This window comes from Calliphora vicina, chromosome 4 (genome assembly GCF_958450345.1).
Source record: "Calliphora vicina chromosome 4, idCalVici1.1, whole genome shotgun sequence".
NCBI classification, from domain to species: Eukaryota; Metazoa; Arthropoda; class Insecta; order Diptera; family Calliphoridae; genus Calliphora; species Calliphora vicina.
Genome location: NC_088783.1, coordinates 90,037,682 through 90,060,730, shown reverse-complemented (window position 1 = coordinate 90,060,730; position 23,049 = coordinate 90,037,682). Strand labels below are relative to the sequence as shown.

At 30.0% G+C, this 23,049-nt stretch overlaps 1 protein-coding gene across 1 annotated transcript in view; it reads right to left on the bottom strand.

Moving 5' to 3' along the window:
- Positions 1 to 20,862: 20,862 nt before the first annotated feature.
- Positions 20,863 to 23,049, bottom strand: part of unc-119 (unc-119 lipid binding chaperone) — a 91,842-nt gene continuing 89,655 nt past the window's right edge. The window contains exons 3-4 of the mRNA XM_065507498.1: positions 21,152 to 21,381; positions 20,863 to 21,094 (exon numbers count right to left, since the gene is read on the bottom strand). Of these exons, the coding sequence (XP_065363570.1) occupies positions 21,263 to 21,381 (119 nt within the window). The 3' untranslated portion in view covers positions 20,863 to 21,094; positions 21,152 to 21,262. The remainder of the gene's footprint in view (positions 21,095 to 21,151; positions 21,382 to 23,049) is intronic.

Below are 23,049 nucleotides of genomic sequence, written 5' to 3'. Positions count from 1 at the left end.
TATATCAAACATCCTTAACATTTAATGTGGTGACTTATTGCAGTTAGATGTATCTATTGATAATTAAGAAGCTTGTTACCATTTCCAGGTTCATGCAGTTTTTTAAGGGGGCGAAATAAATAAAACTCATTTTCCCAAAAATTTTAAATGTGCAAAAAAGTACATTTTGTTCTGCGGCTCTTCAATTACTATTATAATAATCACCCCTATCGCGAATCAATATTTCACATGAAATATTTTCCCTTTTCCTTTTTTCGTTCATCAACTTTGTTCACGTGAAAAAATTCCCCTTGTTTTGAAATTTTTAGATGGAATTTTGTAAACAATAAACAGCTGTTACGAACAAAATCAACTATTGTGAATGTAAAGTTCATCGTGATATTGCCGATAGCAATTTTCCCTTCGAGGGAAATGAATATTTCATGGGAACAAAATTTCACATGTTATTGCCGATAGGGGTGAATGTTACGTTTTAACCTTTTCAAAACGCTGGTTTATTTCCTTTAAATAAACCGGATACTTTTGATTGCAAATAAAAGCCGTTTAGTAGTTTGAAAATGGTAACAACTCTTTATTTATTCAAATGTACAACAACAGAATTAAATAGTCACTCGTTTTTTATACACGTTTGTAAATTCGCAGAAATACAGACACGATTTATAATGCACACGAATTTACTTGAAAAACACAACACACTTTAAGGCACTCAGTTGATGTTTATTCGAAAAGCGTCTCTGATAAACTGACTCACGACTGCAACCTCTGCCACTATTAATAACACTGCCATCTGCACTCCAGATTGTTCTTTAACTGTCAAAATTCGAATATTCTAGATCTTACTAATACATACGCCATCTGTGGTGTACTTTCTACAATGTTCTTTAACTGAATATTCGAATTCGAATACAGCGTTGCCAACTTACGATCAAATCAACTGAAAGCATTTATTTAATAATGCCCACAGATATGTTACAGTTTGCTATTACAGCACTGTTATTTGAAAGCATTATGCTACTTTTAAATCAGCCCTTAAAATCGTTATATTTGAATTCAGGTACAATTTCGTAACAATAATATATGATTTTGTTAGATATTCCTCCGGCAGTGAGCTACATGAGGTTCACAAGTTAGTTTTATAGACATTATTCTCATTTACTGTTAACCTGTAACGGCATGTTGTAACTAAATGTTTAAACATCGTGGAAGAAGGTCCACACATTCTAATATAGGGCCTTTTCGGAAATGCATCACTGCGCTGCATTTAATGCGCATCTGTGATTAGTTTGCGATGCTGATGCAAATCCGCTGATGATGCTGCGCAGACAATGCATCAGCCATTTTTGTGATACTTGTTTGATGTTTTTTGCGCATCATCTGTTTCGCTGTTGATTTTTAGAACTCAAGACATTTGCACTATTGCCAACTTTTGCATTTTAAAACGTACTGCGTACAGATGCAGCGCAGTGATACATTTCCGAAAGGGAAATCATAGAAAATCATTAGATTTTGTTACAATTTAACAAAATGACAATGAAAATAAATTAATAAAACAAATCATAAATTAGTGATGTTTTTTTAATCACAGAATATTCGTCATTCGAATACTTTTAATAATAATTGAAAAAAATATATAAAAATGTTTGTATATTAATATATTTAGGGCCATTATTACAACTTGCCGTTATAGTTAAAGTGACCTTTAAGGGTACCTTTTTCTATTGCTTAAAGTTACCTTTAACTATAACGGCAAGTTGTAATAATGGTTCTTAGCTTAACATAAATAGGAATGGATTTTTTTTATCACTGATTGTGCAAGTTTAAAAACAAGTTTAATCTGCGGTTTCAGATTTTATTCACCGGAAAAAATGATTTAAACGTCACGGTGACAATTGTTACTGAATATAACAAGTAACAGGTCTATTATGGTTTTGGTACGATCATCCTGCACGACTACCGAAGCGATAACAAAGGCGATACCATAGAGAAACATAGAGCGGAAACTAGAAAAAACTCAAACAAAAACACATACGAGTGTTGTTTTAGTTTTCACATAGTTTTTTCTACTAATACATTCTCACCACTTAGGTTTCTGACAACTGAGTTAGGTCTTTGACAGGAGAGTTTCCACTCTATGTCTATTCTCTATGGGCGATACCCCCTCAGGATACCCATGCTTTCGGAAGAAGGCATGGAATGAAATAATGCCGTCGGTCCAACCAACACTGTCTCTGAGGCCGTTATCGATGACGCTCTCATGAACCCTAACCAAGAGGACGTCCACGTCACCGTTGTGAAAACAGGGCATGGTGAGGTTGACCCAAATCAATCTTAACTACTCTAAATCAGCATCCGTTGCACTGCTACTTCGAATTACTCAGAAAGGGGAGGAGCTAGTCACGGTCCAAGAACCTTGTATCCAACCGGATTGGATCTGTGGGCTATGATTGAAGAGCTATAAGCTCTACTACGCTAAAAGCACGGGTAAAGTTAGATCCTGTATTTTGACTAAAAGCTCTTGAAGATACAGTAGCAGTCTCATGGGAAACTAATGTAGACATTTTGGTATGGCTGATATCCAGCTACATGACGCACGATCACGGAGAGCATCCTTCAATTGATGCTGTCCGCAGTGTAGTGAAAAAGGCGAATGAGTCCAGTCCACTATATGGGGTAGCAGAGACACCAATACAAGAGTTGATAGTATTTTCAATGGTATACATAGTAGTAGTTTGGAAGAAGTAAATATAGGTTCAGAACCTACCTACATTGTGTTAAACAGAAGTGAGGTGCTAGATTTAACACTTGTGAGTGTTGAGCATCACGGTATGATTACTGCTCCTTTTCTATTCACCAATATATTGTTTTCAATATTGGTGTAATTGACATAAGTGATAATAATACCATACCAAATATGAGGAAGACCAACTGGAAGATGCAACGTGATGTACTCTCTCGGGCTTTATCCTGCGCGTCTGCTATTGAAAATATGGAAGATATTGAGATAACTGTGGAAACACCGACAGAAGCGTTCTAATCCTCCTTGGTGGAATCCTGAGATAGCACACGCTAGAAGGGTATGTCGTAAACTGTCGGGGCAAAGTGGTTGGGAAACAAATCCACATTGAATCTCTTTAAGAATTTTACCAGGAACGCGAAAAGGCTTTCCCTTTCCTGTAGCGGCGTGGAAAAATCCTCTGAGACTAACAGATTACGTAAAATTCTATTGAAAATAGGGAAGATATTGAGATAACTGTGGAAACACTGACAGAAGCGTTATAATCCTCCTTGGTGGAAGGGTATGTCGTAAACTGTCGAGGCAAAGTGGTTGGGAAACAAATCCACATTGAATCTCTTTAAGAATCTTACCAGGAACGCGAAAAGGCTTTCCTTTTCCTGTAGCGGCGTGGAAGAATTCTCTGAGACTAACAGAATACGTAAAATTCCATTAATCTCTCCGGTTGTACCAAGCTACATATATTCAAAAACCTTGTGGTAGATGAACTTTGAATAGTAAAACACTTGTAGTACTACTTTACACTCATTTCCCTGGCTGCTCCCAGTCAGCAATGAGAATGTGAATGGGGCTGCTGACCCTGTTGCTCCGTGTGTTAACTCTGTTTCGGTGAATAGGGAAAGAATCTACTGGGCAATCAAAAGCTTCGACCCGTTTAAATCCACGGGAGCGGCATCATTCCTGCTGATCTTCAGAAGAATGAAGAAATAGTTTACCATGGATCACCAATATATATCTAATGTGTAACAGATGGACCTATATTCCTACGACGTGTAGAGTCGTCTTCATTCCGAAAGAAGTCAAGGCGACTCACACTAAATCTAAAGGTACGGTCAGACACAGCTAATATTTGACGTTTATCGTCAAATATTTCATTGTCTGAATCTGACCACAAATAAAATTTAGAGCAAACAACAAAACATATGATTTTAGTCAAACAAAATTATTTGTCGGCACACAAAATATTTTCTTAATGTGAACAAAGTGTGACCACTAGTTATATAAATACCTAAAAAAATATATAATTTGATCTTGCAAATATTTTTAAGGTTAAAGCACTTATTTGGAATTCTAAAGCAATTATTTTATTAAAGTTTTAATGAATTTTGTTATCATATAGTGAATTTAATTTTTCACTTTTTGTTTGACCAAACTGCTACGAAAAAGAATCAGTAAATTTATTTGCCGTGTGGTCACACTATATCAAATACTTTCATGAAATAATTCTTTGATCAAATAGAGAAAAATATTTGCTCAGTTTGGCGGGAAAATAAGAGGAGTTTATTTAAATATTTTTGGTACTAAATTAAAGAAACAAATTCACTATTTTTTTTAAAAACTGAAATATATATTCAATATTTCTTTAATATTTGTTATTTAAATTATTTTCACTAAATAATTGCATCAATAAATGAACTCTTCTTCTTCACATAAAAGTCATTCAGCATAGGATGACATACTGGGAGAAAAACTAATTGAAGACATGAAGTCTATGTTGCGATTTTTGCAATTTTACGCGATTTATATTTTTATACGTTTAACATAGTCTGATGTTTGATTATTTTTTATTTATACATGGAGTTTGTCTATTTTCAAAATTTAAAATTGCTCATATGGAATATTAACTGAAATTTTATACAGATTGAATTTAAAATCAAAGAAAATTTTTTATACATACATAAATAGTATGAATTGATTGTAATTAAAAAATAATTCTTAAACAGTATGATCTGTTTAATTTTTTTTTTACTAATAGCATGTCTAATAGCATTTTTCACTTTTCTGATTTTGGTATCATACAAAAATTTTTATTATAAATTTTTAGATAATGCGATTGAATTGGAATTAATTAAAAATTTATGTAAAAAAGGTAAACATTTCCGTAAAATTTAACAATATTTGTGAACATGTTCTTATTCTGAATGAAAAAAGTTTGGAAAAAGTCGTGTTCGATTAATAATATGTATTAAAAAACCAATAAGCATTTTTACAGGAATTCAAGTTGATAGCAAGTGTAATTCAAGCCTTGAATTATAGTCAAGCAATTGAATTACAGTTGTATTACACTTTATTTCAATAGCATTCTCCAGTAAAAAGGAAACATAAATTCAAGCCATATGTTTTTTGCTTGACATAATTACATTTCCATTCAATTTCAATTATGAATTGTGATAGTAATATAATTTAATAAATAAACATTTAATAATTATATTAATAAATTGTTCAAGCTTGTGTTCTTTTCGCGATTTCACATGATGCAACAGCTGTTATTTGACGCTGTTTGATCTTGCAAATGAATTGCAAGATCAAATAAAAAAATACCCAAAATGCAGGAAAATATTTGCTGTTTAGTGGTCACACATTGGTCACATTACAAGAATGTTTTCATATTGGCAAATAAATTTGTTTGACCTAATTCAGCTGTTTTCTTGTTTGCAGTGCAAAAATATTTTCTGTTCAAACTAGAAACATAAAATATTTGACGCTTAAATAAAAGTACTGAAATTTCATAATTCTTTCAAATCTAAAGCAAAATCTGGTAATATTTTACTTTCTAGAAATGTCTTTTTTATTGATGAAAGAAATTAAAGTTGTTTTGCAGCTTTATTTAATAATTATTTAGAACAAATATTATCATAAATGTGACCACAAGACAAATATATTTTCCAAATTGTGTGTTTGATAGTATTTCGGTGTAATTTGATTAAACAAATATGGCAAATAATCAACCCATGAATTATTTGATGTAGTTTTGATCAAACACATGAAACATCTTGTGTCAAATAATTTGCGTAATCTGACCCTACCTTAAGGATTACAGATCAATTAGTCATGAATCCTTTCTGCTGAACACAATAATCCCATTGTGGTGGATCAATGAAGCCACCTGTTCTATACTGAGATTTACTTCACCCGAATATGATGCCGATAGGACGAATCTACTTATAGAATTTCATCTTGAGCAAAGCTAATTGTTTCATTTATCACAGGACTGCTGTACGAGCTGGCATAACGAAAAAGAGAAGGGGACTGTGTCTCAACTATTCGGATCAAAAATCTGTAACTTTTGAATGGATGAGTATTTCCGTAAGATTTGTTTTTTGTTGAATATGTGGGACTTTAGGCTTTAATTCGTATTTTCGAACATAAAAATCGAATCATTGTACAAAAAGTTATGAACGGCTCAGATTTTTTTTAGAAAATGGCAACCTTCGGCGCGTAGACTTTTAAGCCCCTATATTGATTATTTTGATATGAAAGCTTATACAAATTTATACCGATCTATTACTACGTCTATACCAGGGCACACTTAGAAAGGTGACTGCGATGAAACAGCTGATTATTTTTTTATTTTTTCGTAGAGTATGCTTATTGTCAAAAGTTGTTATTGTTTACATTTTATCATGTCAAAAGTTGTAATTGTTTACATTTGATCAAGTGACATTTAAAAAAAAATAATTAATTAAAAATTTCGCATACATAGTTGACGCACCATCAGATATCCAATGTATTTGATCTTTGAAGTCGTCGAAATTGATGGTAGAAATAGAAGCATTTTAATTTTTTATAAAAAATGTTTCACTTTATGTTCTCTATATTAGGCCAGTTAGGGAAGGCTCTTAGCTTAAGGCTTATTTTGTACTGTGATTGTTTGCTTTCTTTTTGGTGGCCTTTTTATAATAGTCCAGTTGGGGAACACATTTCTTAAGGGTTGTTTTGTACTGTGATCGTTTGCCTTTCTTTTTGGTGGCTTTTTAGCTAATAGGTGAGGAAGATGTTTCTTGTAGTATACGATTAGACGTACGACAAATAGTGCAGGACATTTTTTATCACGATTAAAATAAACCAATATTAAAATTATGCCATTTTTATGAAATAGAAATAAAATTTGTTGATAGAAAAAACAAAAACATTTTTTGTTTTTATATCAGTTGATTTTGACAAAGCTGATTCTAGAACAAAAACAAATATATGTTGTTTTTGTATTGTTGTATTTGTTGTAAGTGTACCCTGGTCTATACGTAGCCTATTCGCAAATAAAAATTATTTGCAATTAACTCTTTCGCGATTTTGTTGCCATATAGGATAAGGTGGCCCTTAATAAATGAAAGTTGGATTTTGGCCATCCCCCCAGTTTGGTGAACATTAGTAAAAAAATCATCCTGAAAAAATTTTAGGTAAATCGGTTGGGGTTAAGATGTGCCGCAAGCCCTCTGAAGTTTTGAGATGCATTACAAGGGGAAAAAATGCATTTTTTCAGTTTTTGTAAAAATTTTGCCATTAAAAAATTACTTTTGTAATTTAATTTAAAAGAATAGAAATGTGTACGTAATTGTCGTTCTAATGAGCCATAAAAAACAGAAATTGGTCAAAAAATGTTAAAGTTATTAAAAATTCGCCAGGCCATTAACGTGTCAGGCAACTAGAACAAGAATTGTAGGAACAAAATTAACATATAATAATAATAAAAGCTTATTTTTACTTAAAATATATCCAAATTTACTTTTATATGAGTTTTTGTCTTCGTAGGATATCGTTAACCTATTCGCAGGTATGACCAAAAAAATAAAATTTTTTTAACGGCAGTTTCAAAACTCCGTTTTCAAATTTTTAAAAATTTTTTTAAACAAATTTCAGAATTTTTTGATCATCTCATTGGGATTTATTTAGAATATAATAGGGAAGAAAAACGTGAAAAAATTATGAAAATATCTCTAATAGTTTTTCCGTACCTGCGATTTAAATTTTGAAATTTTCAAGAAAAACCAATTATTTGCAATTTTTTGGAGAATGAGCTCTATTTCGTTACTGTTATGAATTTTTAGTAAAACCTATTCAGAATATTTGTTTTCAGTTGTCAGCTGTTTATTATTTTCGAAAATACATGGAAACTTGCCAGACTAAAATTGTTTAATGGTTGTCTAAAATATGTTCAATATCTTTAAATTAATTGTAAAATTCATCATAAAATTTATAATATTTGTTAGATTATATTATAAGTTATCAATATGTGTTAAGTTTTTTGCTCTAACTGCAACAACGTTGAAGCAAGTGGTAACCAAAATCAATTGTGTACTGTGTAGGGTATTCATTCGACTAATGATCGTTCGATTAATCGAATAATTATTCGAACAATTTAAAAATGGCCATTTTCGAATAACGAATAATTCGAACAATTTTATGTAGAATAATCGAATAAAACGAATAAATGTTCATATATATTTAAATTTATTAAATTGCTTAAAATTTTTCATAATTTCAAATTTAAAAAAGTAATAATGACTCACACAAATTGTAGTGTTTCTGAAATTCGACAAATAACTAAAGACAAAGGGACTTTCGATCACTGTAGATGAGTGTTCCGATAGCTCCTTCTATAAATATATAAATATTACTGCAAGAAGTTGCAAAACAAATCTTTCAAAATTGTTAACTTATGACTTGAACCAATGAAAATAAAAAGTACGAAATAAAATATTTGTTATTTAGAGAAATCGCAATTAATAATCAAAATATTAAGTTAGATTAAAGTGGTGTTGAATGTGATGGAGAATGTGATTTTGAAACGGTCGTCGAAAGTGATATTGAGGATGACATTTACAATGATTACATTGAAATAGATGAAGGTCATGATCTTAAAATATATGTATATAAGTGATGTTATTAACCGCGTACTTAAGTGTTGCAAAATATTTAATAATTCGAATGATAAACACAAATATTGCAAACTAACGTTTTGTTGCAAGAAAAGCATTGAGTTCGTCTTATACATGATTTTGAATATCGTTGAACATCTTTGTCTAACATGGAAATAAACTTTTTGCGTATTTGTAAATGCGTCAATCATGCAATGCCTGATTTAAAATTAACCACGTTCACTGACAATGAAAAAAAAAGAATTAGTTACTCAATTTAAAACTCGAATTAATGAACGACATAAAAAAGTTCTTAATACGTTTATATTGTATTTGTATCCTGAAGATCATGTCCAACTAGCTTTTTAAAGCATAGCTCCAAAACGGAAACTAATGGGTTTGCTAGTGCTAGTTGTTTTGTAGATTGTTCGGGTGTTAATCTGATCAGAATATTTCTGTTGAAAAATTAATAATGGAATTGTTAACTTTAACGTTATTTTTTGTTTTTCTTTAACAATAAAATAATAAAAAACCGACATCAAAACTTTATTTTTGATTAATTATTATATTTTAATTATTCGAATAATTCGATTAATTTTAAACGTGTGATCGAATTATTCGGACAAGTTAAAATCTCTTATTCGAATTATTCGTTTTATTCGAACAAGAGAAAAATCGAATAATTCGAATACCCTAGTACTGTGGCAGCTTTGCTGTGTTGTTTTCTTTTTGACATAGTAGTTGGTTGAGCTTGCTCCATAGTTTTCGCAAAATTTTTATAAAATGTAATTCCATTCTTTTTAGTTCCATTAAAGATATAACAGAAGCTCCAGGCATTTTTTTATTTTCACTTTAATATTTCTACAAAATTATTTGAAAAACAAAACATTAAATATAAACGAATCAGATGTTTTTTGGTGCTTTCGAAAATTTAAAATCACACCGAAAAATACAATAACGGTGTGATTTACAGAACAGGCACAAATCACACGTGTGATTTTAAAACGGCATGTGATTTGAAATCAAGTGGTTTACAGAACAGGCCTGATAATGAGTAAATCAATTACCAAACGTTTGTTAAACGTTTTTTATCAGAATGTTTCAATATTGTTCTTACTCTTTTCTTTTCTAGCTGCGTACGTTTATATCAATGTACAATTTGCGCTCACGAGCAAACACAATACAAAACAAAATTACACAATCATTCTCATTGTTTATGTTTGTTTTTTGTTTTACCCACTGCAAAGAACAAATCAAAACGATAGTATTTTTTGGAGAAAAAGGCGATTTTTCTAAAACATTTTTTTTAATATAATTTTGCAATAAAATTATTTTTTTTCATGATATACATAAAAAACATATTCAGCCCAATTATGAATAAAAATTCCGCGGGAGTTTTTTCCCTTTTCTCATTATTCCTATTCAATTTCAATGAGAAAAAATTCCCGGGGAACAAACTCCCGCGGAATTTTTTATTCATAATTGGGCTGAATATTTTATGGAAAAAAACATAAAACAATATTTTTTAAAACCGCATTATTATGTAATGATTTTTTAAAATCGGCTTGTTGCCATATGGCAACAAATCATCGTTGCGTATACAATTCAGTAACAAACGTTACTTTATTTTTTGTATGGAATTCATTTGGCCATCATGAAATTGAAATTGAAAAAATTCTAGTAAATTTTGAAATCTCTGATTTTTCAGATATAGAAGAACTGGAAAATAGATATTTTACTAGATTTTATAGAAACCTTTGACCAAAATGATTCTTTTGTCAGGCAATAAATTTTGCGGGAGGATAGATATGAAGTTAATATTGAATATGAAGAAACAGAAGTTGTTGAAGATCTATCTTCGGAATATGTTGTCAAAAAATTGGATGACTTTCGATTAAAAAAATGTCCCTGGACTACACCAGAAGTAGGGGTGAGATGCAAGCGTCCAATCTTTTATGAAAAATTGTAGGTAAAATATTTCTGTACTATTTAAATTTAATTTATTTTAAGATTACTTGCAAAAAACCTTTAAAAATTTAAACTTGTAAACAAAACATTTTTAAAATCAATACGAAAACCCAAAATTTTTTTTACATTGAAGAAAATTTTAAATTTGTGTTTCTTTGATCAAAACTATGTCATTCTTATAAAAATTATATTTTTAAAGCACTCCCAGAAAAAGATGAAGCGAAAGGGTTAACTAATTCACTGTTCATATGTTACGGAAAATTCTTGTTTTTATGAGATGCCGGATGGTAAAATTTAATCTTTTATTGAACAAAATATGAATTTTTTTATTTTTAAAATTCAAAAATTCTTGTTCATCTTGCAATCCAATTAATGCAAAAACACAATGAAATATATAAAAATCGTCTAAATAAACTAAAAACGTTAAAACATATGGCAATGTTTAAAGTCTTATTTGTAAATAGTGTCCATAGGGTAACATAGAGACGAGACGTAATTGTCAAAAACCTAATTCATGCAACAACAAAATACATGTTAGTCAAAGTACTTTGTTGTTGTATCCAAACATATGATTTGTTGTATTTTTGCTTGACAATACGGAGTGTCTCGTCTCTATGTATAATTCTCTATGATAGTGTCGTTAACCCTTTAACACATAAGACCGTCTATAGAAGGTCTTCAAAAAAAGCAATTTATTGCAAAATCAGATTTTTGTGAAAATTCAAATTTAAAAAAAATAGTTTTAATTTGCTCTATTGACTCGGGAATATTTTAGGTAAATATTTGAAATGTAAACTTTCATATTTGTTTACTAATTTGTAAAAAATATTGTAAAAAATCTGGTACACAGTTTTGAACTATCCACTTATATTTTTGAAAATCAAAAAATTGCTTTAAAGAATACCATATCAAAGCTTAATATAATATATAGGCTATTAAACTTAAGTTTTTTATCCTGTTTTAAGCAATAATTTTAAATAAAATTGATAATTTTTTAAATTAAATATAACATCTCTTTTATACTTTTTGTTTCGTTAAACCACTGACACCGTCTATAGACGGTCTTTCTCTTTTTGCTCCAGGTGCTTTCCAGAATTTTTTTTTGGCAAATAGATTTCAAATTCGTGCTTATCAGCCCAAAAATATACCAGAACCAAAATTATTTTAGCATTATTACATGTATTTCAATTTTAGGAATTTAACCCTCTAACCGGCCAATTTTATTTTCCGCTAAAAAATATACTAGGTTATTTTTTGGAAAAAAAAAGAAATACGTTGGAATAAAAACAAACAAAAGACAAGTGCAAGTTCTTGTTTATCAAAATAAGTAAAATGTTTGTCTCTTTAGACATATTTACCGTCATAACGGGAAAAATAAGCAAATAAAGCAGCTTTATATACATTTAACATAGCCCGCCTAATTTAGTTTACTTCAAATTTTTTAAGTAAACTAAATTTTAGGAATTAAAATCTTAGCAATTTCAATTTGTATTAATATAATTTAATGTTTTAAGAAATAAACTTGAAGAATAAATTATTAATATGTTTTTAATTTTATTACTACTTTAATATTAGTATTAATTAATTTAATAAATAATAAAAATAAAAAAGTATAAAATAATTCAATATAATGATATGTATTTGAGTTCCATTAACATTAGTGAATGATTATATTTTTCCACTATCCTGTTAGTGGAGAAAAAAAATGTACACTAAGCTGTAAAAAAGGGTTTTCACTATCACTAAATTAATTTTAGTGAAAAACTTTCTTGTACCACTACCACTATTGCTTAGTGAGGCTGTTATTTTTCAACTCATCACTAAATAGCTATTAGTGATAGTGAAAAATGTTGAACTATTACTAACTTATATACCCTTCACCAAATTATACTTCAAAATACAAATTTACAATAGTGGAAACTGCAAATTTAGCGCACTAGCCCCAACTCTGGCGTATATGAATAAAAACAAGTAAGAGAGATATATTCGGCTGTGCCGAATCTTATATACCCTTCACCAAATTATACTTCAAAATACAAATTTTACAATATTTTTAGGTAAACAAAATTCGGGTTAAAACATATTTTTTCCGATTTTGACCCATTTTAGGTCCAACTTACTATGATCTTATATACGTCGCACAGTGGCTCATTATCGATTTTTTTAATGGACACATAACTTATTGAATTTTTCTTCAGTTTTAATTTCATAAAAATTAGGTGACATTAATTCAGTTTATATAAAACTTATTTGGAGCAAAATTTGTGTAGATACCTATATAAATTAACCATTTACGACCGATAAAGTATAATTTCAGGAGAACATTTGTATGGGTGCTAGGTGAAATAATGGATCGATTTCAGTCAGTTTCAATAGGCTTCGTCCGCGGGCCGAAAAAAATGTATGTACCAAATTTTATCGCAATATCTTCAAAATTGCGACTTGTACATTGCGCCAGTCATATGAAGAGGCAAAATAAAAATAGAAAAAAGTGTTCAACAAATATATATGGTCTTAAAGAGGACACTTTGGCCTTTCTTCTGGTAGTAAAATTTGTTTAACCCCTTTTGACCTTAAGCACTTTTATTCCACTGAAATTCAAATTTGACTAAATTATAGTACCTGAGAAAAAAATTAATAACACAGCAGGTATAAACTGTACAGTGACAAATCATTCCAGTTCATAAAGGCTATTACCCTACCAACATAACAACAAAAATCATCCAATTATCGATAATAGTTTGCAAGTAATGATAATTTACTTCTGATCAAATTTACAAAAATCACATTTTTTATAAAATGACATAAAATATTTGAATATTTTTATCTAATTTTTTTGGTTACCTTGTTTCAATCTGTTCACTATTGAATGACATTACAATTTTTGAAATCGGAGTTAACAAAAAGTTGGACTTTTGGCCGATGAAATTGAGATATGAGCCACCGTGCGTCGTTGCAAAGGTCTTTGAAATATCTATCATACAATATCCATATTGTCTATATTAATGACATAGTAATCCAGATATAGGTCATAAATCGAGGTTGCCCTGGTTTTTTCCTCATATCTCAGCCATTTGTGGACCGATTTTGATGATTTTAAATAGGAAACTTGTCGAAAGAATTATTGAAGATTTGTATCCCAAAGATATCTGGGGTCTTCAGAAAATTGGTTTCAACAGACAGACAGACGGACATTGCTTAATCGACTCCTCGTTCTATAATGATCCAGAACATATCGCACACCCAGTTCAAAAGAGACACAACTCAAAATTAATTTGTCGGGTTATATAAATCCGAAAAATTAATTTTACGCTTAAATTATGAACAATACTCTTATCTATACAAAATATATCAGTGTATTCTGTTGTTCTTAACTATGGCTAAAAAACACTAATGTCTTTCTTTATGTTTCAATTGGTATATATTTATTTTCGATTTCTGAAAAATTAAAATTTTGTGTTGTGTGTATTTTACTATTACGTCTCGTCTTTATGTTACCCTATGACTTACATAACGAGCCCTTAGAGCCAAATTATCGTAAGCGACACAAATTTAACAGGAAAAGGTTTTTGATTATTTTGAAATTTATACATAGAATTGTTGTCGAGTTTAAGTTTTGAATTTTGACCGCATGTGCCCACCAGAGGTGCGGTATGTTCAATTTTAAAAACGATCCTATTTCTTCGTCTGATTTCAAAACCATTACATATATGTATAGAATCTCCTTGTCGAGCACTACAAAAAACATCCTCGTAGCTATCAATTATCTAAATTTTCAACATTTATTCCACCCTACTTCAGTTTTTTGATAACAGCGTGTCCAAATATTTCTCGATTGCGGATTGTTAAGTATTCCCTAATTAATTTGCCACGTAAAAAACATAAGGGAGGCATATTATATATCAATGGATAGGGGATTTCGTCTATTTTTCAAAAATATAACTTTTGACAATTAAAAAATTCATGGAATAGTTTTTTGAAAAATATGACAAAAATTGCTTTTTATTGAGTTTTTCCAAAGATACAAATTTTTCAATTGAAATTAAATTTTTATTTATGAATAGTTTTTAATAAAATTTTACAGTTATATATTGCAAATTAAAAAATAAAAAACTAAAAACAAGTGTTGAAAAATCCCAAAAATGGTATTTTTAGTTTTTTGGCTGTAACATCCTTACCAAGGGCGGGGTTATCGAAACCCTTTACAAAACAATTAAAAACATATTTGGCCATCTAAACTGGGTTACTACATTTTGATATCGAGTATGCGATTTGAGAATTTTTGCCCTAAAGTTGAATTTTAGATAAAAAATAGGCGTTTTTGGATTGACCTGGTCCCCTCGGTATCAACAATTTTCAAATTTGTTTTCATTTAAATTATTTAATGTAAAGCTAGCTTTTCAAAAAGTATAAATTCCTAATACATCTTTTTGGTCATTTTTTAGATAACTTAAAAAGAAAAAACGTACTTTTTCCCAAAAACTAGCGAAAAATCGAATATTCAAATGCATATAACTTTTGAATCAGTCACGATTTTTAAACAATTCTTTTTTTGTTTGACATATACATTTGTTGTTAGTCTAAAGAAAAATGGAATAAAATCGGGAAATATTTGGATCCGCTGTTATCAAATAACAGGAGTAGGGTGGGTAAACATTTTGAAAATTTAATTTTCAAATGCGTATATCTCTTAAGTTATAAGTGATAATTGATAGCCACGACAAGGTTTTTTGTAGTGCTCGATGAGGAGATTGTACATGTGTAAGTTTTTTGCAATCAGAACTCAGACGTAGAAATAGGATCGTTTTAAAAATTTAACATACCCGAGGTGTCCTACTTTGGAGAACAATGGCCGCAGCCCCGTTGGGCCCATGCGGTCAAAATTCTAAAATTAAAATCGACAACAATTTTTCTTTGCGCATGTCAAATTTCATTCAAATCGGACTAAGGGTTTAGAAGTTACAGATTTATTTCTCTCTTTTTTTCATATATCACTGTGCGGCGTCGATATTGTATTGTGTCGACTCTCATTTTTTCGTCGTCATTTTTGGAAACGACTAGTTGTTGTTATAAAGTTAAAAATCAAAAAATATAATAAAATGGAAAAAAATTAAAAAAAAAATAAAGTAACAAATTCTTACCACAGAATATACAGAAGTGTCAAATTTGACGTTTAAAAAACGCCAAATCAGATGTTAGGGCAGTTCTCATAAAAAGAGATAGCAATATATTTTGTACTACAATATCAGTGATGTGTTAAAACAAAACGCTATATACAACACGAATTTGGTAGACAAAGAAATGTGAACAAAACAAACAAATAAATTTGTAAGATAATTTTTTCGTAGTCTGTGGCACAAAATTTTTTAAAATGAAAAATTATAAAAATGTGTGTATTGTTTACGTGTAAATTTAAATGAAACAAAATTCTTGGTTGTTTTTTACATTTGCATAATAAAACTCCACATGTACAATGGCAATTAAAAGTGAAATATTACAAAAATAAATGATTGCATCCAACTAAATCGGAAAGAAATTGAATTATTGCGGCAGAAAATTAAGACTAAAACAAAATAAAAAGGGCAGTTACTAAAAATGAAACAAATATAGAACTATATTATTTTCTGTCTCGTGACGCCTCTGTATACTTTGTGTTCTTACCAATTTGAAAAACTTGTTGAGGAGTTGCGGAAAAATCCATCTCTCAAAAGAGGATTTAATCGAGGAAATATTCCAAGCTATTTTAAAGCTCAATGGGAAGATATGACCAAAGTTTTAAATGCGATAGGAGAACGGAGAATGCTGAAGTTTTGAGGTGCATTTACAAGGGGGAAAATGCATTTTTCTCAGTTTTTGTAAAAATTTTGCCATTAAATAATTACTTTTGCAAATTAATTTAAAATAATCGGAATGTGTACGTGATTATCGTTCCTATAAGATATTAAACACAACCATTGGTTAAAAAATGTTAAAGTTATAAAAAATCGCCATGCAAAAATAATTTTCCAGCAATTACACTATGCAACAAATGAAGACTTTTGGAAAAATACAAGATCATGACAGTATAGGTTCGACTCTATTACCAAAGGGTAGTAAAACCCTATACTCACTTTGCCCATTTTGGTGACCGATTTTTTTTTATGGGCCCCCAAAGTTTCTGAAAATCAGTGGTGCCTCTAAAAAAGGTTTCATCAGTTTTTGGCTAACAGCTAATTCAGACTTTGTGATACGGCTTAACTTTATATGGCAATAATATAGCTAAGAGTCCGCCAAATAAATTTTTTTTCCCAAAAAACAGCTTTTTCGTGCACTTTTGTTGAAAAAATATAGGAAGAACATTTTTTTTTTACTTTTTTCAGAATAACTTCCAGGGACTCCTAACTTTTCACTAACAATATTTAGCAAAGTTGTAGCTACGGCAAATCTGAACAACTCTTGTGAACATATCAATGCAATCTGAACATATTTAGGCACTCTAAATAGCTGTCAAAAATCACTTTGTAGCTTAAAAATTTTAGTTTTTTACTATTTTTTGACTCTGAAACAAAATTTTTTTGTTAAAAATGTATGTTCGAGTGTATACTTCTCTATTGTGCTAGAATAACAAAGAATGGGCAAATCATTGTCGGTATGATCCGGGCGCATCACTTTATACAATCTTGATCACGCAAGATCGGCTTGATGCAAGATATGAAAAAACTTCTGAAGAGTAAATATAAGCTTTTTATATAAGTTTTTGACAGCGGTGGAAACCTTATGACTTAAAGATTGACATTTTAGTAAAATGAATTACTTTTGTGATTTTTCGGACGTCATTTACCTTAAAAACTAACAATATTTTAAAATGGTGATTTTCCATCAACAAAAATAAAAACTTTGAATTAATGTAAAATTTTAACAGTTACAGACATCACAATAAAATTTGGAAGTAATATAGATCTTAAGTCAATGGCATCACTAATGTTGCCATTCTTTGTTTTCAAACACCGAAAACGGCGAAAATTTGTTCCAAAAACTGATTTTTTTTTAGAAAACAGCCGACATTGACGTTATTTACAGCATGATAGTAAAAACGTTTTGTATGTATATAAGCAACATATAGGGCTATACAAGTATGATGAGTTTTTGGGGATCGGTGCTATGCGATTTTAGAATTTTTTACTCAAACCTAAATTTTTGTTTTTCAAAATTGGACAAGTTTGGATAGGGCTGGGGGTACAATGTCCGCTTAAGTTAGTTAAATTTTACTTTATACGTTTTTGCATTAAGTTCTCTTTCCAGATCATAAAAAAATGTATATAGTCCCGAAGAAAATTAGTTTTTTATAAAAGAAAAAATATGGGGACTTTTTTGGGTAAAAACTTAAAAAACACGCGCATACAAAGTTGAAATATATAAAAAGGTGCTTCAACTTTGGATGCGTGTAACTTTTTATAGGGTCGAAATAATTTTTATCAGGTTTATTTTATTTTCTTTAGAATTTTATCGCAAATATACGTCATATATAATAAAACAAATTTCGACCTTTCGTTGGCCCATCATATATAAAATACGAAAAAAAGATTGGGCAAAATTTTAAAAAATATTAAACCAAAATATATCTTGAACTAAAAGAGATAACTACAGATAAAACCATATTTTTTGTAGACCTTCTCAAGGTCTATCTATATTTGAAATTTCAGCTCATTCGGATCATAAATGGCTTTTTGGCATTTTTTTTTAAATGTCTGACATTGAGGGTCCACCCACTGATCCCCATTCCGAACACCTCAGCCGAGTAAATAATACAGCACAACATAGAAGTGTGGACTTGATAATACTATTTTTACAAAAAATCTTTGTTTTAGCGGCAACAAATAAAAAAAAAACGAAAATTGTTAAGGTACAAAGTGATCTTTATGTGCTATGTAGAGTGACTAGACACATTCAGAATGCATTGATATGTTCTCAAGAATTGTTCAACTTTACCGTAGCTACAACTTTGCAAAATATTGTTAGTGAAAAATGAATAGACCCTGGGAGTTATTCTAAAAAAAGTAAAAAAAAATAATTTTTCTTCCTATATTTTTTCAACAAAAGTGCACGAAAAAGCTGTTTTTTGGAAAAAAAAATTAACAAAATTTATTTGGCAGACTCTTAGCTATATTATTGCCATATAAAGTTAATCCGTATCACAAAGTCTGAATTAGCTGATAACTAAAAACTGATGACACCTTTTTTAGAGGCCCCACTGATTTTCAGAAACTTTGGGGGACCATAAAAAAAAAATTGGTTACCAAAATGGACAAACTGAGTATGGGGTTTAACTACCCTTTGGTAGTAGAGTCGAACCTATACTGTCATGATCTTGTGCTTTTTTCACTGTTGCACTGTGTTATTGGAAGGATGTGAGAAAAAGTGTTTCTGTAACAATATTTTGCGAAAAGTTTCTCACAAGAACTGTCAAAACAAGTCACATTTGAAATTGGTGTGAGCAAAATTAAATTTTAAAAAATATAGATATTTTTAACATCGTATGTATAAATATGGAACCCAAATCAGCCGAAAATGTAAGTAGCACAGAGTTTGAATAAAATAATTATATATACACATGTAAGTATAAGCGCCACACTTTACTTTTTATTTTATATTTAAATGATGACAATCTATAAAAGACAATTGTTATATTTTGGCATTTTAAATTTTTTTAGCCTTTCACTGTTTTAGTTTTATTTTAATTCAGAGCCCGGCAACACATGCGATTGGTCAGTTGTTGCAAGAGCGAAAAATAAGAAAAGAGACAAATTTATACTCTCATATTCACTACAACACAGGCATAGAAATTTTAATTTTGAAATGGTGGTACTTTAATTAAAAATAATGGCGCATATTCATAAACGATCACCAAGTGATAACTTTTTTAAGTACCTATTTAAGTTATTCACAATTGGTTAATTTCAGCACAATTAGTTAGCACTTAATCATGGGTAAAGTTGTAACTAAATGCCAACTACTAATACATTCAAAAAAACAGCTGATTGATTTCATTTTAATACATGTATACAAAAAGAAAATAATCTAGAGATGTGTTTTTTTTTTGTCAACAACATTCTATTGAAAAATTTCATTCTACATACCCTTATTTTAATTGATTTACATACAAACTAAAACTATACATTTTTTATGTACTTTTAGAGAACAAAAATAGTCTCTTAATAGCTTTATAAACCTTTCAATTAATTACAGTATATATCGATCAAAATATTATCGATATTTTGTTTTCTCTATATGTCAAAGCAATAACTAAGCTAGTTATGAATTGTGAATAAGATCTACAACTATCTATGAACTATTTTTTTTCATGCTTGCATTAGTAATCTTCATGTACAAAAGCAAGAAACATGCAACAACACAACCTTCTTCAATGAACGCTCAAACGAGACTGAATGAGTTTTTAATACGTGTGAGTACGATGTTGTAAATTTAGTAACGGCCGAAAAGCACGCGTGCATAGGTATTGCCTAGCTCTGTTTTAATTTCTTTCTTTCGTAGAGGCTTGTCTTGCATTTGACACTTAATTACTGGAAATATTCCAGTAAGAACAGAATCTGTGTTGTGTGTTTTCGCATTCAAATACAGAAACATTTTTTTCTCGCACATCGAGAAACGATGGAATTTTTTGTTTCACACTTCATGTGAGAAGTTTTCCGATGCGAGAAATACAGAAACGAGCTACTGCTTGGCCAAATGTTCTCGACCGATCTTGTTGAAAAATAGAACTAACCTTGGTGCAAGTTTCATCCCGACCGGAAGACATCAATTTCAAAAGTTGATTCACTTGACATGAAATGGTATGTAGCAAATCTCTTGCTGTTTAATAAACATATAAATCCGGATAGGACTACTGTTGGATGATGTACTCGTTTGTGCGACTACAAATAACATCAAGAGAATCCAGAAAAGTCTACAACAAAACAACATTCAGGATGTCTAGTCAGATGTTCATGAAGAGTTTATTTTCTTTTGCAAATTTTTAATTTTGAATAATGGATTGTAGATATGTAAATATAATTTTTCACTTTATTATTATTAATATGAGCGCATATGGTCTTGTCACCGCGTACTTTTTCCTATATTTTATGAACTTATTTTATAAAATATTTTGTAAATAAATAAATTAAATTTTTTCGCTTCATTTTTAAAGGTATAGCAAAATAATACCGTTAGACAGTTTTTGTACAACCGCAAGTTTATAAAAGAATATAATTGTATTAGTTCTTAAATTTTTTTATTGTAAAATAATTATAAATTGGACAAAATAAATAAACGAGGAATATGTACTAAAAAAATAAAAAGTGCAAAAGTGCATAATTTAATAAAACTTCAGTCAGCATGAATCCATGTGCAAAGTTACTCATTATTTCATTTTTGTATATTAGAAGCTAGTTTTTGTCCGAAATTTGTAATTTTCGTACACTTCATGACTGAAAACTTCATGCTAAAAATAAAATATTTAAAAATTTATTAAACTAATTAATGAAGTTATCATATTTACCAAAAAAAACATTGATGAGAATATACTTTTTTAATATAGTTCTATTGAAAAGGTCTGATTTGAATAATTCTGGAAAAAACTTCAAAAGAAAGTGAACATCGCACTTCAATTTTAAACAGGTATTCCACCATCGTACGCATAGTCGGCTTTGTTGTGCATTACAAGTCGATTATCAACAAAGTAAAAACTGTCTGAACGAGTTTCAAATGGACTGGCGATCATTTCTGAAACTGAAAAAAATAAGTTTAAACAATGAGTCAACAAAATTAAATTTATATTTCACTTTTACTGAAAAAAATGTTAAAATAATCTGTAATTCAAAAACCAGGGACTGTAGCAGTTATGACTTTTTTCATAAAACTCAGAAAATAAGACTTTTTTTTCGGGTAGAAATAAATGTTATTTTTCGACTTTCGAATACTCTGAAGTGAAGTGTGTCCCGGGCTTCTGCCTTCTCTAAGATCTGGGTTTCAATGACGGTTAATGCTGTTGTTGTGCTGTGTATTTTACGAAATCCAAGCTGGTGACGAACTGCTGGTAGGTGGCGGGTAAGCTGGGAGATCGTTTGAGGTTTTGGAAGATCATTGAAGACGTGATCAGTGAAATCTCTGAAGCCGTACTGTCTGCTTTATTTGGTTTGCACAGTGTGAGGTTTTGACATTCTAGCTGAAATTTAATTGTTTTCTTTTCGATTTTACGTATTCTGCATTTTGATCGTAGTTAATTTTTTCTATGTTGGTTTTTGTATGACTGAATGCTAGTTGCATTTGTTTTGGTTTTAACAAAAAGTGAAATTTAAAAAATGTAAATTTCATCAACAAATTGATGTAATGCTGGTTTCTGAAACTCATTTGACGTCCAGAAGTTCATTTCGAATAAATGGATATGTAATATATGATACCAAAGATACCAGAGGTAGAGCATGCGGAGGCTTGGCAATTTTAATAAAATCTCGAATCAAACACTACTGTGATCTTTGCGAAGATTATCTGTCTTGAAGATTTTCATCGAAACTTAGTGATTTCATCGATATACTCACCCCCTAGATTTTCAATTACAGAAATTCAATATAATATATTTTTTAAATATATTATATTGAATTTTCCTGGCTGTTGGCGATTATAATGCTAAGCACACATTCTAGGGATCACGACTGATTACTAGGTTGATCGGATCGGTTTTTAACAACCGGTTATAACCGGTTTTTTTGGTAAGGTCGGTTTCGGGAAAAGCTCACATTTCGAATATCGAAGAAACCGGTTTTTTCTCCTCGAATAGCCGGTTTTTTCTAAAAGTGTGTTTTCATGAGTTTTAGTGTAAAAAAAACATTCAAAATTAAAAAACTTAAAAGAAATACTCTAACTATTTTAGAAGACTTTTTATATTTAGACAAATATCACAAGTGATCTGGAAGGCCTGAAATCTTGCTCAATGCATTGTTATCTATATCTCAATGTCTAGTTTTATAAAAACAAGAGAAAATATCGATATACTCCAAAGCATTTAAACTTGTTTTATTCCTAAGAGATTATTTTAACCTTCATAAGTTCTTCAAATTTACTGACATTAACGATCTTCGGGTCAAATTTGACCCAAATAGAATATAAATTTTTGTTGTTGACATTTGAAATTAAATAAATTAAATTTTTAGAAAAAATTAAATATTAAATTCAAAATGCGTAAAATTGGGAAGACCTTATGAAGGATAAGAAAAACATAGCTTTGGCATCGAGTATAATGTATAGCAAGTATGATGAAAAGATACAGATATATATTAGAGCTACAAAGCTGAAAAAATTTATATTGATTGTGCGTAACAAAATTCAAGATTTTTGCACCAGGTCAAATATGGCCCAAAGACGTTTATAGATATTTTTTGCCAATTTGTTTTTCTAAAA